This window comes from Chiroxiphia lanceolata, chromosome 3, assembly GCF_009829145.1.
Source record: "Chiroxiphia lanceolata isolate bChiLan1 chromosome 3, bChiLan1.pri, whole genome shotgun sequence".
Taxonomy (NCBI): Eukaryota; Metazoa; Chordata; class Aves; order Passeriformes; family Pipridae; genus Chiroxiphia; species Chiroxiphia lanceolata.
The window spans coordinates 59,168,384-59,189,793 of NC_045639.1; the positions used below are offsets into that span (position 1 = coordinate 59,168,384).

Here is a 21,410-nt window from a genome sequence, read left to right on the forward strand (position 1 = left end):
TCTTGAAGTGGGTGGTCAAAACTGGTTTTCAATATCTGATTTGACTTCATCCTATGAAATAAAAACATGAGGAAGTGGTCTCTTTTACTTGAAATAATTTTGAAGATGACTTTGAACTTGTGATGTTCCACTGAAAGTGACTGCAGCTGATGATGTTGCTTTCAGAGTGCTGGCTTCAACTTGGAGCAGTGAGGAAGCAAGAAAGGCCCAAGAGGGAAAAGAGAGTGAAATGAAGGAGCAGATTAAGGGAAAAAGATCACTCCAAGGAGTAATGGCAAGGTTGGAAAGAAGACAGAGTTAAAAAACAAGGCTGAAAAAGTTGACACGACAAAGACCAAGGGAGCAGTGCAGGAAATTACATCCTGACACTTTTGTCGCATTGTGATCCAGGACAAATGTAGACTAATATGATCTACCTAGCAAATGGGGATTGGTCAAGTTTGAAATCATTTAAGCTAAGAAGTTTCCTTCTCCAGAGAGGGGAAAGCCAATGGCAAAAAGAGTCCTCCAAATAACTGCTTCGCTCTACATTTCACTGAGCATGTTGCTCAGGAGCTTTATCCTGACTGCCCTTGAAATATATTTTTCATTTATTTCAGTCCCTTTATAACTCTGCAGGAGAATTACATTTCTGTCCAAAATATCCTGTGAGGGATTTCATCTCCGCTTTCTCTGCTGCTCACTTGCACCAGCATACCCAAGCTTGCCCCTCTGCCTTCCAGCTGACTGAGGAATGACCGAATAAGGAGAATCAAATCTGGAATTCAAGTTGGTCTTCCAGGAAATGCTATTTGAAGCCTTTCAAAACAGTGAAGAAATCCATACAAGGATTTCCTCTAAAAATGACTTCATTGTGTTGAGGGCAGTATACTACCCTCCCCACAGCTCTGCAAAGATCTGACTAACAGCAACTTGCTCAAGAGAAAATGAATAAGCAGAACTTCACTTTACACGAGAAAAACTGCCATATTTTTGGATTCAGGTTCTGGAAAAAAAATAATCAAGTGACAAAACCAAAGGAGAGAACAGCCCTGACATCACAAGTGTTGGCAGTGTACTCCAGACCAGACAATGTTTATGGAAAGACGAGGGCTAAACTTCTCTCCTGTCAAATCCGTGCATGGTAAAGAAGTGCCTTGGCAGGCAGGATCAGAAAGGGCTTTCACTGAGTTTGCACCTTGCTGCCTTGTATATTCCTCTGGAGTTTTTGTAGCACAGATGGGACTGCATTCCAGAGGTTTTGAAGGTAAAAGAGAACCAATTCCTCTCAGAAAATACAGCCTGGAAAATAGCTTTCTCTTTTTATAGAAGCCAGAGCATTGTTTGTGATACTTACAGCCCAAAATGACTCAGCTGTTTCTGCGGGATGTTGTGTTGTGTGCAACCTGCCTTCAGCTGTTGTTTGGTGTTGCTATGTGCTCAGGCTGACAGCTGGTGTGTTTCACTCCAAATTAGTGGCCGCCTTTTGCTCTGGAGTGAAGCAATACGTACACACAGGGCCAGATTCCAGTTCTCTATGGAAATGTCCCCAAAACAAGTGAAAATACTACCCAAACAGATGATTTGTACCCATTTCCTGATCAGCCACACGATACTTCCTCTTTCTATATGGAGTTCCCCAGACACTCCCACACCAGTTCCCATTTTCTTCCTTTTCTAGCAACCTAAACATTTCATGTTGTGAAAAGAATTCAGCATCTCAGCAGTTCCACATTTCTTGTAAGCCAGACCCACAGAAATATCAGGATGCTGAGCCATGCTTGTGGATGATGGCATACAGCCTGGAAGCCTGTTTTAGTTCCCTTGGAGCCAATTCAGAGTGAAATGTGATTTTGAAATCTATTTTAAGATCTTCTGTGAAAATGATGGAGAATGACGAAAGAGGACTTTTTACAAGTCAGTAGCTGTAATATACTGATGAAATAGTTTTTAATCAGTTTAGCTTACTTAAATTCCTTTAAGAGCATTTGAATTGCCTCTTTGGTCCAAGCAAACGTTCACTTGGCTCAGGATCTCATCTCCAGTAATGGTCCATGTCAGATACCATGCAGAGGTGTTTCTCAATCTGTGACAGTACTGGAATTGCATTAAACATCAGATGGTGACCTGAAAAACAGCTGCAATTTTTTTTCTAAGTAAACAGTCAAGCAAAGGAAACACAGAAATAAAAGCAATAATATTCTCAAAACATTATTGAGAAAGGCAAGTGAGTGAACACTCAAAGTTTAGCTTCATTATAGGGTATTTTTGTAAATTTAAACCTTATAGCTGTGCTGCACAAGGTCCACTGATAGTTTTCCAAAAACCCAAGTAATCCCTGAATTAACAGGATTTGAGAGACATAGTTAAAGGCACAAGGCACTGACGAATGCTCAGAGAAGTTTGTGTTCTATCCTGAGAGCCACGAATAGGCTTATACAACAAAGTGGGACCTGCTGTATCAGGCTCATAATATTCTTCAATATTGAAAAACACCACATCTGAAAATAAAAATGTGTATAAAGAAAAAACTCTCATTATATTAATGAAATAATGTTGGTTCTCACAATTTCTAACCTCATAATAGCCTTCCCCCCCCACTTCAAGAACAAAATGAATTTTCCTATTAGAGCTGTCTTTAACAAATGTGTTCACCAGTTCATTAGTCACTACTGTACCTATAAGCATGTTCCAGTGAGTACAAATGCATTAATAGAAGTAATTTTATTTTATTTTATTCCATGACTCAACTCACAGAGCCAAAGTGACTTGGAAGTTTAATAGTTGCGGCTGCAGTATCTAAAGACAAATATACTTGGCACAATCAAGGTGAATGTTCTGGGGCTTGAGTGATTACAGATCTTTCATCAGTGTGACCTGAAACTAGATGAAATAGTTGTAAGTTCTGTGTATGCTGTTCAACACAGAAAAGTTAAATGAGATAGAATAAATATGTATTAAATGAAAAACACAATCACAGCGATAAAAATATATCTACATATAATACTAAATATGAGAAAAATGTGGTCTGTAAAAAATACTTCAAAATGCTATCTCCAGACAAAGCTGAGCATATTTTACTACTATATACTATCAATTTTGAAGCAGATATAGTGAAGTCAAAATAGGATTAGGCAGATACAGAGTTATTATGCAGCTGAATCTGGCATATGGACCTCATTGCCTATGTCATACTTTCATATCTCAAACACTGGCACAAACAGATTTTCTTCCTTTTTGAGAAATTCCCTTCTTTTCTCTGCTCATTATCTTTCTATAAAAAGCCCTAAGATCTCAAAAGACTGGAACAAGTCAAAAACAGTGTGCTACTTGCAAACTTCTTGAAACTTGGGAGAACACAGCATTTGATTTTGATTCAGAATACAATAGCTGTGATTTGACCTGTGATTTGATAGTTGTTTTGAGTCAGTTAGCCTGGGTAAGTCACCAAACGAGCAAAACTGCTGTCAAGTTTTGCTTTGTAGGAGGTGGACTATATGTCCAATGAGTTGAGCATGGGATTGAAAGTCACAAGCTTTACAAATGTTTATTCTATTTCAGGCTCATCATATGACAATGACCCAAGTCATCCAACTTCCCCACCTCTTCATTCTATAAAATGTCACCGTTAATGTTTGCCTGTGTGAGGCTTTAAAGAGCTCTGGATAAAAAATAAGCATAAGTAAAAATCATTACTAAGTGAAAATCATGAATAATAACACTAGTAACAGAGTTCCCTGTAACTGTAGAGAAGTCCATGGTGCTATGCTTTGCAAGTGACTAAAGCTGCCACTGGCAGCTAAATTATGCTTAGTCTTTCTGCTTTTAAACTATACATTTTCCCTCAGTGGCTCATCTGTCTACACGAGCAGTACAACACTGAAGGTCAAAAGTCTTGTTTTCAATCCCCTATCTCATGGGAAAGTGCTTTGCTTAATCTCTTTATGCTTCAGTTTCTTCACCTGTCACTTTATCTATATTTCTAAAGAGCACCACTGTCAACAAAATACAAGCTACTTAGTAATGTTTCCTATATGGCAGCAGGCTGAGGCACATTTGCAATGCATCAGAGTTTCAGGAGTTAACTTTTATGATGTCCCATTAAAAATACATAGAGGTGGTTGATTTTCTTTCTTGTGTCCTTGCTTTAAAAAAAAAAAAATTACAGCATTATTAAGTCTGTCTTGTATGAAGAATCAATATATGATATTCAGCTAGGCAGAGAGGTGTTGTGTTGATCTCACTGAAGGTATAGAAATTAGCCTCACACTGAGAATTATGTACCAGTCACACTGCATTCACCAGTAATCCATTATGCTAGACCTGCTTTTCACCATTTCTGCATGCAAGTATTCTCTGAAAAAAAATACTCTATTACAAGGTTCTGATGGGAGCATCACAGTAGTATAAGCAACCACTTGGAGCATGGCACACTTCCAAATCTGTATTCTTCTTTTCTTCAGAATTTTAAAATAAGAATGCAGCCAATGGGTGTAAGATCAATGGCACTATGCTTACAGTTTGCCTTTCAAACTGACTAAGCAGGCTGGATACACATCTGCCTCCAGCTTCAGCTGTGCCAGCTGAAGAGGCTGTGCCCAGGTGCTCATCACCTGGCTGACTAATGCAAGTCAGTGGGAGCTCCAGTGGTTGGTAACACCCACCATGTGGGTGCTGATGAGTAGATGCAGACGCATTGGGGCGAGGAAGCTCTTGCTGAAGGCTGGAAAGGTCACATACCCACAGCCTGTGGTCTGCTGCATGACTATGCACGGGTGGGTGTCTATGCTTGTCAAACCTCCCGATTCTAATCCTTGAATTGGATGAAAATGTGGAGATATTTAAACTTGAGTTAAGAGGAAGAGACAAGAAACCTCAAAGGTAAAGTTGTTGGACCTGATATACATAGCAGCAAATGCAAGTCTCTGTTACACAGACAGCCAGGTTAGATGTTCCAGCCGCTTCTTTTGGCCCTGAAGTCTAGTAAACCTATGGACAAAATACTCGAGCTTGTCTGCCTGAAGATAAGCTTTTCTTTGTGGAATCACATAAAACATTAAGAAAAAAGTAAAGGCAGCTTCTGGCAAAGTAAATAAAATGCATATCAAAGGTTTCCAATTCACTCTAGGGCTTAAGGTATTAAAAAAATTTGGACTAATTGGAATACTACAAAGAGATTCACAGTGCTGTGAATGATTGAGCAGGTTCAAAAATGGCATCTGGAAGTGAAAAACAGAAATTAGTGCTGGAGATGTTTGTGGTTTTTTCTTTCTGGGTCTGCCTGTTAAACAGCTATGGGACTCCTTTGTGGTGATCATGTGCTGTGGGAAAAGCACTTTCCTGGCATTTCCAACATGCTGGATGGTGGCAGGTGATGTTACAAGTTGCCAGTTCAATGTGGATATGGTTATACTTCCTTCCTTTCTCCCCAAATTTGGATTCAGATCTTTTCTTGAATAACAGCCTTTTGGGTGTCAGTGTTCAAAGTCCCTGATTTTTCACTGTAATGGATAGCTCCTGATGGGAAGGGAACGAGGGCTATAGTAATATCAGATATCTAGGCAGCATTCCTCCAAGGTACTGCAAATGCCTGCACCGCCTGCTCTAGCTCTTGACAAGTCAAATTTTCTGTTTACAACACATGCAATTATACAAATAAGGTTGGCTGATATGGAATATATATTGCTGTACACAATCTTAATCCAGATACTAGAATGGTAGAAAGTCAATTTTGCATTTAATTTTTGGTTCTGCCACAGACTTCTCTCAGATGAGACATACTGTCTATGCTGTGGTTTAATTCCCACTTTTGTAAAATAGAACTAATAGTTTCATATCTGTCTGAGATGATATCAGGCACAGTGCAAGGCAAGATAATGTCAATTAATTTCAAGAAAACTGGTATGGCTTGTATATCCAGTATAATACACAACCACAAAGGGCTGCTAGCTGGAAGACAAGATGTATATAATCCATCCTTGAGGAGAACCGCGGTGCATTATACCAATGTTACAAGTATTATTCCAGGTCCACAAGTAGACTGGACTAAGTTAGGTTAGAAATCTCTGACCATAGGTATGGTATTTAAACTTGCCAGGACTTTTTTCTCTTTATGTAAATATATGTAAATATATATAAATAATGTAAATATATAAATACATAAATACATATATTATGTAAATATTTGTAAATATATGTAAATTTGGAACTAAATGACCAGCTCTCAAGCTATGTTGACAATACAATCCTCTAAAGCAATTCTATATATTTTACACATGAAGCTCCAGAAATAAGAAAAAAAATCACCTGTAATTCAGAAAAGCTTCTACCTTTCTCTAGGTTTCAGGACCAAATTCCTTCAACTAAACATTGGACACTGCCTAATGATTCAGGCCACAGATGGACTGAGTTGCCTTCAGGGCACTTATCTGTTTCTTCTGACCAAGGAGGGTACCTTTGGTAGCTATATGTCTAAATTAAGTACCAAAATGTAATGAGGGTAAATATATTATGAATGGAGCAGTTACCTAGGGCAAAATTAACACTTCTTCCCTCGCCATCTAGCTTAGACTAATTACTCTACCCTCAGAAATACTGTAATAAACCCTACTTTTATCTGGGTCCTGCAAATATCTCCTAAAATTATAAATCAGTAGACACAAATCACTATAGATAAAGCCCTGTCTAGCATGTATGTTTTACATCCTTCTGCCCAGGAAGCCTTTTAACACTTCTTGAAAGAAAATCTCCTACAAATAATAAGGGATATTGAAGCAGTCAACATAATGGCAAGAGATATGGTGGTATCACCAAGAGAAAAAGCATTAACACCTGGCACTGTGATTCTCCCTTTAGCAGCACTCTGTTTTCACATCTCCAAGAATCCAAGTTTTTGTTTTGAGTTAGCAGCCAGCTGAACATTTCTTTAACAAAAATTCCTCTCTGACAAATTTGCTCACTGTTTACATCATTTGATGCCTTATCTCCAAGGTTGCTGGAGGACTTACAGGCTTAAAGAGATCTTTCTTTTAAGATAATGAACTACAATGATGATGATGATGATGATGATGATGATGATGATGGGGATTTTGTATATGCATAAAAGACATTGAGATATCATGGTAGCAAACACCTAGTGGAACACTAGATGAAGAGATAAGGGAAAAAGAGATAAAAGAGATGACCCCATAGCTAGGTTAGTTCAGCTAACATTTGTGTTTCAGCAGATATATTCATTCAAGAGGTGCAGGGAAACTTTTTCAGATTATGTCCTTGATAGAAGATGCCTAAATGCATTTCTTCTATTATCCTTCAAAATCTAAAATTCTGAAAGAAAAAATCCGAGCACAAGAGTTAGCAGACAGTACATGCTTACACTATTCATTCTGGAGCACGTATGAGCTTCTCACATAAGGCTGCCTTGTGACCAAAGGAAGCCAGCAGACCGAACTTACAGTATCACTAAAAATCTTCATTTTTCTCATGTATCCTTTTTTTACCATTTTTCTATCAGATGTTTTCACCTTTTTTTCCATACTAGCACTATTCAGTTCTGATAAGACCAATCTCTGTGCAGTCACAGTAAATTATTTTAAGTTCATAACAATAATAATGAATTCAAGTATCTGTCATCCAACATAATTTTATGAGAACTATAAGCTGGAGAGGTTACGCAATATTTCAAGGACTTTTATGAACCTTGGGGTGGCACACTCAGGGGAATGCATACAAATATGCTTTTTCTTCAGTCACCTTATTCTAGGTGTTATGGGCCAAAATACCTGCAACATTTGTTCATAAAGTCACAATGACAACAGCTCCGTTAGAGTCAAATCCAGTGTTGGAAAAAAAATGGAGGTCAGGGCATTGCTTATCAGCTATTCTAACTAGAGGTCAGTTCATATAAAGGATGCTGTAATTTTCCACTGCTTTCTACAAAGATGGGAATTACTTTTTTCTCAGCACAGCCCTGCATCACTCTGTGATCCTGCAAGCGTAATCCCTTGGCACTAAAGCCTCTTAATGACAATGCAGTAAACCTGCTCTGTAAGCATCAGAAAAGGGAAATAAAAGATGTTTCAAATTTGTATTTGGCAAAATATGACACTGAAATCAATCAGATGTTCCCAGATCAATAGGGGCTTCAGTCAATAAACCTCCTGTCAACACAATGTCTAGCAGACCTGTTGACAGCATTCGAAAGCTCCTGATTTAAAATCTCTGTTGGGATTGCTATTAAAGCTGCTATTCAGTTCCTTATCTGTTTGCTGCTAATCGTAGACATCATTCGTGGGGGCAGCCTGAAGGTCTTGACTGAAAATTTTGGCTGTTGCACAGGAAACTTAATTACAAGGTCAGAGACTTGTTTGTTGGGGATTTACAGGAGGAAAATAAAAGCTTTTGAGATTTTGATTCAGAGGAGTGCTATCATCTTCTGTATTTGGGGGCTATGTCATTCCTACAGTCCAAAGCTGGAATTCCATCTTCCTTTAATTAAGCCAAAGCCAAATGCTGATGAAAATATTTGCAGAATTTGGAGAAGTTTCCTTCCGGAGTCAGCCAAGTAATTTTAGGAACTTGCTGCATCTTGATTCAGCACGATAAGTAAGCAGGAATTCATTCATTCAGCAATGAATTCATCGTCAAACTGAAGTTCAGAAGGTACCAGAGAATTAATTTTCTGAAGGATTAAGGCAGTGAATTCCATATTAAACAATGAGGACCAGGACAGAGTCAGAAAAGAACTCACAGATTCCAGTTACCATGTGGGCTGCTGAAGTCTCTGACCTTCTTGAAGGGCAAGAGGGAGAAGTTTCTGTGTGTTCCATAAATTAAACACTGCCAGGCAGGACTAACATCTGTCTGCCCACCATGGATGAAGAAGCACTCCAAACAGCAAGGCTTTTCTAGGGAGATAAATTTACATAGTCAAGCTACTGCTGAATGTGCACTGAGCAATACCCTGCTTTACATTAGGCATGTCCAAAATGTCTGTGTCAGCAGGCCCCTGGGGTAACCCATATGTATGTTGTGCCTGCTCTGCCCCATGCCTATGCCTAGGTCGCCCACTGTTCCAGCAGACTCTGTGTCTTTCTGCATCTCTCACAGCCTGGCAGCAGGGCCCTGTTTTGGATGTTGACATGGTGAAGAGCTTGATGAGCATCTGTTTACTCAGTGCTACTTTTACATGGAATACAGTTACTTGGCAGTCAAATGCTTTATAGTAGGTTACGAATCAATTCAGTTCTCTTCCTTCTTGACAGTAATCAGCAGTTCCTTGGGTTTTCTGAGTTGGTTAAACGCTGTGACTAATAAAGCACTATCACGCCACTCCGAAGTGCAATATAAGACTGTCAAAATGCTAGTATGGGCCCAAGGTCCATGCAGGTCAATCTGGGTTACTAGGTTAGCTGGTCAGTGCACCATCTAACACTGCACCACTACGGGAGAGGGAAAGAACAGGCAACTATTCAGTGATATGATCCAACCTAGCCATGGCTCACAGGAGTTTGTGGTCCAGGAACATTCCAGGTCAGACACGCTGCCTTTGTAGTCAAATCCTGGGTGTTTTTTTCCTATTGATTTGTCCATCCATTCTTGAGCCCATCCGTATTTTGGAGTGCACACATCTTGGGGCAAAGAGTTCTCTAAATTTTTAATATTCCATCTGTGGAGTCTCATGTTCCTTTTTTCATTTTCAGTGTCCACCTTTTACTTTTTATTTACTTTCCTTTGAGAAACTATAAATTTAGAAGTTCAGGACAGTTTGTCATTTTTTTAGTCTGCGGTAGAAAAGTAATGGAAGTGTGAAACATCACTGTAATTCTTTGATTCTTCTCCTGTATTTACTTTTTAGTGGTAGAGTCCTAATCCAATGACTACACAAATTCTTAACGTAATTTATTGGGAAATTTACAATGTCTGATGCTTTTCTATTAGACTTGGCTTTGGAGTAAGAGAATCGTTGAATCATAGAATCAACCGGGTTGGAAAAGACCTCCGAGATCATCAAGTCCGACCCTTGATCCAACACCGCCGTGGTTACTAGATCATTGCACTAAGTGCCACATCCAGTCTCAGCTACCTTTTCCTTGCTTGCGTTCTCTCGCTCGTTTCTACTGTTAAGGGGTTCGCCGCTATCGCTATAGGGAAAAGTTTTAAAACGCAACCTTAGGACACTCAGGCTCTTAAGCCCAACCCCGGGCTTTTGAGAACCCCCCTCATGACCCTAAAACGCTGCGCGAATTGTAACTAACAAAATAATAATAATCCGTCCTTTGGGAGGCATTCCTCCCTTCCACATTAAGAACGTCACTGTTGCGAGGCACCTCCGGCGCGGGGAGGGGGCGAGGGTCCTGAGCCGGCAGGTGTGTGCAGGGCGGAGGGACACGGGGTCCCCGCGGCGGGGAGCGGCCGGGGGCGGCGGCGCCGGGCCGGGCGGGGTCGGGCGGCGGGGGAGCGGTGCCGCGCGGGCGGGGGGCGCCGCCGGGGCGCTGCCGGCGGAAGGCGCTGGGTGCCAGGTCGGAGCGGGGCGCCGGTCCCGCCCCGGCGCTATCCGGCCGGCGGGGCAGCCCGGCCGGCAGCCATAGCCCCGCGCCCCCCGCCGGCAGCGGCAGCCCCCCCCGACACCCCCCCCGGCTCTCTCTGCCCGTCCTGGCGCGGAGCCCCGGCGGCGGGCGGTGCGGGACCTTGGGGACGCGGCCGCTCGCACCGCGCCTGGGGAGCGCGGGCAGCGCCTGCCTCGGTGGGGCAGGGCCGGCCGCTGCCGGCAGGTCAGGGAGGGCCGGAGCGGCCTCCCCGCCCCTCCCCGCCCGTGTCTGTGAGTGTATGTGCGCGCTGATTACAGTAATTTTGAAGGTGATGTTGCAACGGGGCAGAGTGTGCGGGGCGGCCTGTGCTGAACTTTATAACGCTCCCGCATGTCAGCCGCCCTCGATATTGCGTCCATAAAGGGGTCAGCGGGAGCGCCGGCTGGCCTCGCCGCCCTCGCCGCCTCCCTCCTGCCCGCAGGCCGCCTGGCCAGGAAGGGAAGTTATTCGGGATTGCAGCAGCGGCCGGGAGCGGGAGCGCAGCCACAGCCACAGCCTCCGCGCCGCCGCGCCGCGCCCGGGGTCCCGGCAGGCAGCGAGATGAGGGGCAAAGAGGAGAAGTCGTCGCTGAAAGGTGGGTTCGCCGCTCTGCCCTGGCAGGAAAGCTGTTCTCCGCGCGGAAAATAACCCCTCCAGCAGCGGGGTATACAGGCGGCTGCGTGCAGGCTGCAGCCGAGGCAGCAAATGACACGAACAGAGGCCAGGTGACTTGGAGAGAGCAGCGGAACCCTTGCGAAAAGACTGACGCGAAGCGGGGCGAGTGCGGTGGTGTAGCCGTCTGGAGCGGGGGCGCTTGGGGGCAGCGTGGGGGGGCCGCAGCTGATGGGGGAGGAGGGCAGTGGGTGTCAGCCCCTGGCAAGTTGAGCAGAAGAACGGGTGGGTTTTGCTGGAGCCAGCCCTGGGGCTGGGAGCCACTCGCCTCTGCGCTCAGCTGGCAGGAGTGTGCCGGGGGCTAGCGTCATAGAGCCCAGAGGGGGATGCCAGGGGGGCAGCGGAGGGGAACTCCAAACTGCGGATGAATTTTAACAACAGCGCTCTGAAAGCACCTAAGGGGCAGAGGAAACTGGCTGTGTCTATTCCAATTTATGAGGCATTTTTGACGGGTTGTTTATTTTATTGTGGGATATTTTATTTTTTTGTTGTTGTCCACTTACATTAGTGAGAGTGGTAGTTTCCCTCCGCAACAGAGGAAAGCAACAAGTGGGAGAACGTAAGGTCCCGCCAGCCGCAGCCCGCATTTCCTTGCCTCTCTCGTCACCCCATCCTTCCCTGGCGCCAGCTCTCTTCCACTTCCCCACACCGGGACGGCGGGGCCGGACAAGGCCCCCCTGCTCCGGGAAGGATACCGGAGGCTCGGAGCTCTTTCCGTATAAGGCCTTTGCAGCGCTTTTTAAAGACCTGTGCCCACCTCGCCGAGGAGGGGGTCTCTCTTTATTCCGGCTCATTCGTCTTGCTGTTCAGGGTGAGCAGCAGCGTTTGACGGAGCTGCACCCCTGCTGTGCTGGGGTGCTTGCCATCATCCCCCTCGAGGCGCAGGGTACAGGCAGCTGCCAAGGGATGCCGCCCAGCGGCCGGCGGTGGTTGTGGGGGAAGGCAGCAGCAGCGGGTGCAGAGAAAAAAAATAAAGAGCAAAAAGATGGGCTCCGAGCGGGGGGGAGGATGGGGGCAGGTTGCAGCTGGAGTCGCTGGCCGCAGCCCAGCGCCCATCGCTCAGACAGCGAGGCTAAACACGCGCATGAATAACGTGCCGTCGGGTGGAAAGTTCCAGCCGCCTGTAGGGCTCAGGAGCCCGGCAACCCACGGCCGCGCCTGACCTCCGCCAGGGCTGCGAACGGGAATGCGCCCCGGCAGGGGAGACTAGGTGGAGGCTGTGATATCTCTCGCCGTGCCTTCCCGCGCCCCCCGGGAGGAGGTCCCCGGCTGCACCTTTAACCTTTGGCTTCGTGCATGCACCAGCGCTCCTGACGTGCCCCGGGTGCACCCGCAAGGCAGCGACTGAGCCATTAAATCCTGGGTACACGGTGTTCCCAAATAACCGCGTACAGTAGAAACAAAATCTACGGAACGGGGCTGTTTCTCTTTTTTCTTTTTTTTTCTCCGTAACTGCACTTGTCCAGCCCTCGGGCATATCCCCACCTTTTCTAGAAGCAGATCTCTGCGCTCTCCTCCAAGTTAAGGGGACAGATTTTATTTCCTATTATTTCCCTTTTTGGCATTTAAAAATACTTTTTTTTCTTTTCCCTATCAGTAATGTCCCAGCCAAGATCAGGGCAGTGCACAGAAGGGACATTTGTTTGTTTTATTGAATACCGGGCAGGAAATTTTGTTCTTCTGAGTCACTGCAGCTCCTTCAAGGAAACGTCAGCGTCCCTTATCGCCGCTCACCCCGGGCGGCGGGACCGGGAGCGGATGCACGCTGCGGGATGGGGGGGTACACCCACACTTTAGGAAGAGAGGTGCTCGTCCAGGACAGAGCCAGATTTAAACTTTATATAACCGCAAAAATAAGTGGGGCCAGGATACAAAAGAAAAGCGGGAGGGAAGGGGGGAGAGAGAGAGAGAGAGATGGGGCTACGAAGTTAACTGTCCGAAAAAAAAAAAATATTTGATATGTTCAGCCGTGGATGCTTTGCACGGTGAAGGTGCTGTAGGGGCATTCCCTGAGGGTTGCCCCTAAGGCAGGGAGGTAGCAAAGGCAGCAACAATTGCCTTCCCCCGACCACCACCCCTCCCCCCCCGACGTCCTCGGAGGCGGCCAGTGGCTGCCCCCCCAAGGACGTTAAGGGGGGAGCAATCGTCGCTGCCCCGCCCCGTCCCGCCCATCACTGCCGCCTCTTAAGCGCCGTCGGGTGCTTCGCCAAGTCAGTGCGGTGCTGGGAGCGAGTGGTATCGTAGTCTTGCTGTTTATCCGCCTCTCTCTCTAAAATGACCGTGAAAGCAGCCGAGGCGTCTGGTCCTACCTTGACTTACTCGAAGATGAGGGGGATGGTGGCTCTCCTCATCGGTGAGCAGCGGGGGGGCTTCTTCGAAGATGCTCAAGGGACTGTGATTTTTCTGATAGGGTGACTTAACGATTTTGTTTTTCCTTGTCCTTTTTTTACCTTATAGCTTTCATGAAGCAGAGAAGAATGGGACTAAACGACTTCATTCAGAAGATAGCCACCAACTCCTATGCATGCAAGCAGTAAGTATCAGGAATTTTGGACGGATTTTAGTCACAAATATCGTTACGTATTGCGAGGTCTAGTTTAAAAATAATGTTTGTTTACGGTAATGCCTCCGGCATGACTGTTATGGAAGAGTTAATTGGTCTTGTTGAGGTATTACTCATTTGGCAATGATCTTTGCGGGCTAGATTTGGGACAAATAAGTCAAAGGAGATTTCTAGTGACCCGTCCCTGTTTTGTAATGTATTTAAAATATAAGTAAATTTCTTTTTTTGACGGGATTTACTTTCTCTAGATTAATTTTACACCTTTAATCGATTAGATTGTTTTAGTTGCCTTCTGTAGTAGGCTCAACCAAAACTCCTCTTTCGTGACACGTGCTTGCCCTCTAGTGGAAAGATCTGCCTGCTGCCTCTGGTAACTCTTGTAATCATGTGTACTCTTATCCTTTCAGCCCTGAAGTTCAGTCTATCTTGAAAATCTCCCAGCCTCATGAGCCTGAACTTATGAATGCTAATCCTTCTCCTCCGGTAAGTAGATTTTACTCAGACATTTTTAGAACGTCAAGTCAGCCACTAATAGAAGTATGGCAAAATAAGCATCATGGGTATTACTTTAGTTCAGCTCATAGCACACTGATGTAAATAGGAAAGAGTAATCAGGTTAGCCTGAAAGTTTTTCTGTTCCAAACATGGAGAAGAAATTTTAAAAAAGCTTTATTATTTGTTACTTCAGTCTGAAATGTGCCTAAGACTTCAGCAAGAACTTTTCAGTAAGCTATGGCTGTTAGGCTCTTCTTAGGCAGTACCTAATAGTTTAAGATATCTGGTAGAGGTCAATATTAAAGTTTTAGTGGCAAGAAGAGGGCTAATCTTCATTTTCAAGGTCACTTTATTTATATATTTTTAAAAAAGATACATTATTGAGACTCACTGCCAAACTGTTTTAATAAATGTGGCTTGTCTATTTTTCTAGCCCAGTCCTTCACAGCAGATCAATCTTGGCCCATCATCCAACCCACATGCCAAGCCATCAGACTTTCATTTCTTAAAAGTGATTGGAAAAGGCAGTTTTGGGAAGGTAAGGTTAACTTTTTTCCATTGTAATTTATTTATTTTTCAGCTCTTCTATGAAATACTAGATACTGGGGTTCTTACTGGCTTTTAGTGAATGGTGGTCGTTTAAACCAAATCAGGCATAGCTGGAGACGGAGAGGGAGCAGGGATGCTGCATTTGGATGAGTCATAGAAGAGCTGGGGAGTGCACTGCGCTGACGCTGGAGAAAATATGTATACTTTACTTTTGGAAGGGAAAGAAACGACATAAAATCTTTGGGCTAGCTTGTTTTGCCAGAATGGTAATACTGTTAGGCATTTCCAGCAAAGAGCTTGCACATTGAACCAGAGGGATGTGGCAGTCCTCAGCATTTAACCTAAAGGCTTGTTGCAGGTTGTGTCTACAAGTTTTTCTGTATTTCAGTATTGCTCAGTTCGGGGATTTTTTGCACTTTTAGGTCCTCCTTGCACGGCATAAGGCAGAAGAGCAGTTCTATGCTGTTAAAGTCCTGCAGAAAAAAGCAATCCTGAAGAAGAAGGAGGTAAGCTACCCTTCATGATACCATTGCAATGTCCATCAAATACGTTTTTACTGCTATTACTAAGCAAGTGTGCTAAACGTTAATTATTTCTTATGTTTTCAGGAGAAGCACATTATGTCAGAACGCAATGTCTTGCTGAAAAATGTGAAACACCCCTTCCTGGTCGGGCTTCACTTTTCCTTCCAAACTGCAGATAAATTGTATTTTGTCCTGGACTACATCAATGGTGGAGAGGTAAGCAGTAAGAAAATTGAATAGTATTTCCTATCATGTGCATGATGGTAGGGTAGGTATTTTCACCCTTTCTTTTAAATAAAAAAAGTTGCAAGGGGAAGAGTCATGGGGCAGAATTTAGTAGATTTAATGTTTCTGCCTGCCAAGTTTTGAACTACCAAGGATCATTAGGCCACTTCCTGCTATTGTTCTCCCTTGCTATATATGTTGAGTCTAATTAAGTGCATTGTTAACAGGCTTTGGGGCCGTTTACACAACATTGTTCTCTCTGTCTCCTGTAGTTGTTCTACCACCTCCAGAGGGAGCGTTGCTTCCTGGAGCCGAGAGCCCGATTTTATGCTGCTGAAATTGCCAGTGCACTGGGCTATCTGCACTCCCTGAACATCGTATATCGGTAAGCAGCCTTTTTCAGTTTGTACTGAAAAAAAAAAGGTGATCTGTTGAATAAGTATTACAAAGTTGATCTCAGTATGAGGTCAGAATTACTTTTAATATTCTGTGGTGGCTTAGTGAAGTTCTGTAAACAGTTGCACCTAAAATCTTCTCACTACATCTCCTCTAACGACCACTTGTCTTCTTTCATCTCTTCTTGCAGAGACTTGAAGCCAGAGAACATCCTGCTTGATTCACAGGGGCACATTGTCTTGACTGACTTTGGACTCTGCAAAGAAAACATAGAGCACAATGGCACGACCTCCACCTTCTGCGGCACACCAGAGGTACAGCCAGCCCTCAGCCCACTGCTTGCAGAACAACAGCAAGTGCTGTTGTCATCAGTGAAATCTGGTACCTGCCATGTATACGTATGGCTGGTTAGATACAGCAGGGGCTATTACAGGCCTTGTAATATAAGGCTGCCAGTGAGGACGTGTAGGACACGTAGAGCTTGTTGAGCAGGATCAGGGCTCTCAAGCCATCTCCCTGTTTATAAAGATCTTGTAGCTTTCCTTTAACTTAGATATTGTTGGAATTCAGTAAGATGCTTTTATTCAAGAATGGGGAGGCTTTCCTAACTGTAAAGATCCCTTTGGCTAACATTGCCCTTTCCCTTCTCTTTCACAGTATCTTGCTCCTGAAGTTCTTCATAAGCAGCCCTATGACCGGACTGTGGATTGGTGGTGCCTTGGAGCGGTCCTGTATGAGATGCTTTATGGCTTGGTAAGCAAAGAATCCTTCATGACAGATAAACTAGCTTACTCAGCCTTTCCCCACAAGAAACCCTGTGCCCGCCTGTCAGCCTCATTAACTTCTTTCTCTTTCCCACAGCCACCCTTCTACAGCAGGAACACAGCAGAAATGTACGACAATATCTTGAACAAACCCTTGCAGCTGAAGCCAAATATTACCAACTCAGCTAGACATCTCCTGGAAGGCCTCTTGCAGAAGGATAGGACAAAGAGGCTTGGCGCCAAGGAGGACTTTGTAAGTGCAAACTGGCCGGCGCCCGCAGGCAGTGCGGGAGGATGACTAGGCCATACTGTTTACATGGGTCTGAATTAATCTATTTTTCTCTCTGTAACAGATGGAGATTAAGAATCACATCTTCTTCTCCCCAATTAACTGGGATGATCTCATTAATAAGAAGATTACACCCCCTTTTAACCCAAATGTGGTACGTATCACTTCTAATTATAGAATGTATGGAGATTGCCTTTTTCCCACTTGTCTTTGTGGGGTGCCCAGGGGCCAGGGGGAAGTGGCTGGATGACTGTGTTTGGGGAACACAATTTTTCCTTCCTCTGTGTCTATCCAAACATGGTTGAAAATAAGTGGTGACTGACTTCTTGCTGATGGTCAAGCTAAATTTAGTTGGTTTTTTTGGTGTCTCATGTGCTTCATTTGCATGGCAATTTATAAATAATCACCGGCATCCCTGTTTTACCAAAGGGGAAGGTAAGGTAGAGAGAGCAAGTAGGTTCCCAAGGGCAGAATTACATTTGGCTTGTCAGATACTAACACTGAAAGAGAGCAGTCTGGTTATGGAGGTTGTTCTTTCATTTTCTGAGCATTTTAGAAACTGCATTTAATAACTAGCCCAGAGGTCAAAGTCCTGCTTCATAAACTGCTGTGTGGCAGAGGGGCATGTTTGCATTTGGTTTCTGTTGCATGAGCTTAGCTGGAATGTAGCATACTAAATTGAATCATCTTGGTTTTAGTAAGACAATATTCAGCAGGATAGAAAACCCAAAAGGTCAAACTAAAATGGTCAAAGACTGTTAAACAGTGGGACTGAGGTGATAACACTGTGAGTTTCTGCACAAGGGTGCTTGTCTCCACATTGAATTGACGTGTCCACTCACAAAACATTTGGGTCTAAATTCCTTTTCTGCCCTTTCCACAGAGCGGCCCTAGTGACCTGCGACACTTTGATCCGGAGTTCACAGATGAGCCAGTCCCCAACTCCATTGGCCAGTCCCCAGACAGCATCCTCATCACTGCCAGTGTCAAAGAAGCCGCTGAGGCATTTTTGGGCTTCTCATATGCCCCACCCGTGGACTCTTTCTTGTGAACATTTTTCTTTCTTTCTTTTTTAATAATAATAACAACTATTATTTTTATTTTTTGTTTGGCCTTCTGGTGGAACTGCCAGTTGACCAGTCATCTTGAAAGAGAATTTGCACATTTCCACTGTGGCAGCTTTGCAGCCTTAATTTCAACTACACTGTTTGCTGGAAGCTTTTTTGAAGAGCACATCACTCTCTAGATGAGCTTTACAGGCTTTTCATTTCCATTTGTTCTTCCCCCAAAGTGGTGCTGTCTCCCTGGAAAGAAAAACCGTAGCGACTGCTGCCATAGACCGCTATGGCAGATTGTAGGAGTAAGAACAAGCTGTTTTGAAATCGTGCTTGAAAAGCCTTGCCTGAAGATCTATCTGAACGTGATAAGGATTTTATGAAATGTGCCTTTTTTTTTCTGATGAGATCTTGTGAGCTCCAAAGCTTTCCCTGTTGCAGAGTGTGTTTCTCAGTTCATTTATGTGGGTTTACTATGTGAACAAATGGTATGCGTGAGGTCTGCGTGCTACAGATGGACTTAGTTTAAAGCATCAGTGTGACACTTGCAGGATACCACAATGTGGGGCATTGTTTGTTTCTTCCATATTTGGAAGATAAATTAAGTGTAATTTTGAAATTTCTTTTGTAAATCTATACAGTCAACTAAAATTATTGAGATGGGCTCACAATTACTTGTATCCAAATGCTTGAAGAAAGCATTGCTGCTATGAAAAAAGATTTCTATTTTTAGAAAGGGTTTTTATGGACCAAAATGCCCCAGCTGCAGTCAGTCAAAGCTGTTGGTTTCTTTTTTTTTTTTTTTTTTTACCCTTTTTTCTCCCCCCCCCCCCCTTTAACTTTAAAAGATATCATCTGTAAAATGGGCATTATTTATGGTTTTGGGGTTTGAGGGATTTTCATTCCTGACTGTATGTATTGTAAAAAAGATATGTACATTCAGTTGTAACTCTAGATGTATATTTAAACTCACAGACTTACTTGTAATGTATACCATCATTGTAATGTAATATAATTAACATGGTTATATGTATCATATTTTTTGTGACCAAACCCATTGGTTTGCAGTAAAATCCTGAAAAATACTTCCATTAGCTCTGTCTTATTTTAAAACGAAGGCTTTAGCCAGCTTAAAAAAAAAAATTTAAACTAAGATCATTTTGCTTAGGTGTGTGATGGTTATTCCATCAAACTGTACCCGTAGAAGTCTTACCATGGATACGACTTGGCAAAGTACTTGGTTTTCTAACTGTGGTTGTTAGAGTGGGTGTGTATTGATGTGGATGCTCTTACATGGTGCAAATGCTCGCACTTCCTCAAAATGAGTTTCTGTAGCAAAATGAAGGTACTGCTCTCTAGTGTGGGCAAAACATAACTACACTTGAATTAAGTCCTTAGGTAACAGCAGCTGGTTTAGCACTGGTTATGCTGCATACATATGCTAGAAGCAGGTTGTCATGAAGCTGATGGAAATAGTCTCTAACTGGGAGTCCTTGAGCATCAAACATTGCTGCTGTGATATGGCGCAGTGGAATGCATCTTGAGTTTACCAGTGTTCCAAAATCTGTATTCAGGAAGTGGGTTTCACCAACTAATCGTATACTTGCTGATGGGGTAAAACTGACTATTCCTCTAAAATTGAGCTGTTAAATAGTTTTTTGTTACTGTGTACTACTACTAGGTGGCCTGCAAGAGGGACTTCTGGTCAAGAAGTAAGATAATCACTTCTTCTGGATGATTCCATTCAGTTTCTTTTGTGTGGTGATGGACGGCTTTTTTCTCTGAGAGAGTGGGCATCTGCACCTTATTTACAGCTCCCCTTATCCACTGGGTACTGCAGTTGGTGGTCTTAGCAATTCAGAGAATCAAGATGAGCAGTTGCTGAGAAAAGCTGGTCAGTCAACTGTTACTCAGGCTGCTGCGATAACAGCAGTGTAAGCAAATCTCTTAATGGGGTTGTATTTCTGTTCATTAGGTTTCTGAGATAAAAGCATGCAGTAATTTTCCATCTTTTATTATCTGTTGGATGTAGGAACAGACAAATGTGTATGGCTTCAGCTATAAACTCTGTCTGAGAGACCACACTTGGAGCTAAAAATGCTAATTTATACTAGGCAAGAAGCCTCTCTCAGATCACTTTAGTATCTGAAAGAGATGCAGCCACCTCAAACTCCCAACAAACTCCCAAATTCATGCATTCCACAACTCTTTCAACAGTGTATTGACAGGCTTTGCAAAGTCTTTCACTGCTATAATGTTCCTGAAACATCTTTAGTGCCAATGACTTGTAGACTAGAGATGTTAAAATATATAGTACTCATTTGTCTCTGTAGAAAATGAAACTGTGCTTGCTAAGCAAAGAAGTTGTGCAATACTCATTATCTTTGTCTCACTGTTTCCCAGGCATGAGCAAGGTGCTACTTGCAGATAACAGAAGCAGAGAACTACAGCCCTAGGGTAAAAAAGCATTAAATACTGTCTATTGTTTTCAAGAAAAAAAACCCACTGGAATCATTATTAATGAAGAAGTATGAAGTGTCATCGACTCAAAGGTGTACATCAGGTGCTCTTCATATTTGCCAAGACATAGGGTATTACTTTAATGGGTTACTTGGAAAAAACAATGTCAGATTTTAATTTTAACTGTTCTACCATGTGTAGGCTCATTATGCAGCTACTGCATTCTGCAAAAGTCTGCAACCGCTAGCAATGAATATTCAACACATGCTGCCTCAATTGTTTTAGTGTAGAAAAGGGGAAAAAGTTGTCCATGATTTTAATCTCCCTGATTTTGATGTATTACGGTCATGCCTGTAGGGAAAGAGCCTGTGGAAGTCAGCTGGGTTTTGGGTTTGTTTGTTTGTATTTGTTTTATGGAATCCTGTGTTTAAGATCTATATTCCCTTTAGAGAAAAGTCACTGGACTGAGAAGCAAAGGGCTAGGATTCCTGAAATTGCAGCTGATATAGGTGTTACGTGTTATTTTGACTAAGAGCTGAATCTGTGGTGTAATTTCACCCATTTCTAACATGGAAGTAATCACCCATATTTTCTGCTGGTAGCAATGTTGTAGCTGCCCCCAGCTTGGGTAGCTTTACTTAGCAGAGTGGTCAACTCAACAAAACTTGTATTCTGTATGGTGAGCATGCCTCAGCTCTCATATGCTCCTTATATGGAGTGTATTGATAATACATGCATAAACATTTAAACATGTACATGCAGACATCTCGCATGGTTTAGCCTGTATTACTTATCTCTGTTACCATAAGCCATGTACCATTTCACGAACCTTACAAAGATAAGAGAAGCTTCTTAGTGACTATTTTTCTTG

The 21,410-nt window shown here is 43.3% G+C and overlaps 1 protein-coding gene across 3 annotated transcripts in view; it reads left to right on the forward strand.

The window, feature by feature from the left end:
- SGK1 (serum/glucocorticoid regulated kinase 1) overlaps positions 1-19,164 on the forward strand; it is a 67,872-nt gene extending 48,708 nt beyond the window's left edge. Inside the window, exons 1-12 of one of the 3 annotated variants that reach the window (XM_032682759.1) lie at positions 10,800-11,142; positions 13,677-13,752; positions 14,190-14,265; positions 14,711-14,815; positions 15,249-15,332; positions 15,435-15,566; positions 15,848-15,960; positions 16,162-16,285; positions 16,629-16,724; positions 16,833-16,988; positions 17,089-17,178; positions 17,908-19,164. In XM_032682759.1, the coding sequence (XP_032538650.1) occupies positions 10,899-11,142; positions 13,677-13,752; positions 14,190-14,265; positions 14,711-14,815; positions 15,249-15,332; positions 15,435-15,566; positions 15,848-15,960; positions 16,162-16,285; positions 16,629-16,724; positions 16,833-16,988; positions 17,089-17,178; positions 17,908-18,075 (1,464 nt within the window). In that variant the 5' untranslated portion in view covers positions 10,800-10,898 and the 3' untranslated portion in view covers positions 18,076-19,164. Of the gene's footprint in view, positions 1-10,799; positions 11,143-13,407; positions 13,573-13,676; positions 13,753-14,189; positions 14,266-14,710; positions 14,816-15,248; positions 15,333-15,434; positions 15,567-15,847; positions 15,961-16,161; positions 16,286-16,628; positions 16,725-16,832; positions 16,989-17,088; positions 17,179-17,907 lie in introns of those variants that run through there. The other 2 variants (XM_032682760.1, XM_032682758.1) reach the window with 2 other exon arrangements.
- The last annotated feature ends 2,246 nt before the right edge of the window (positions 19,165-21,410 follow it).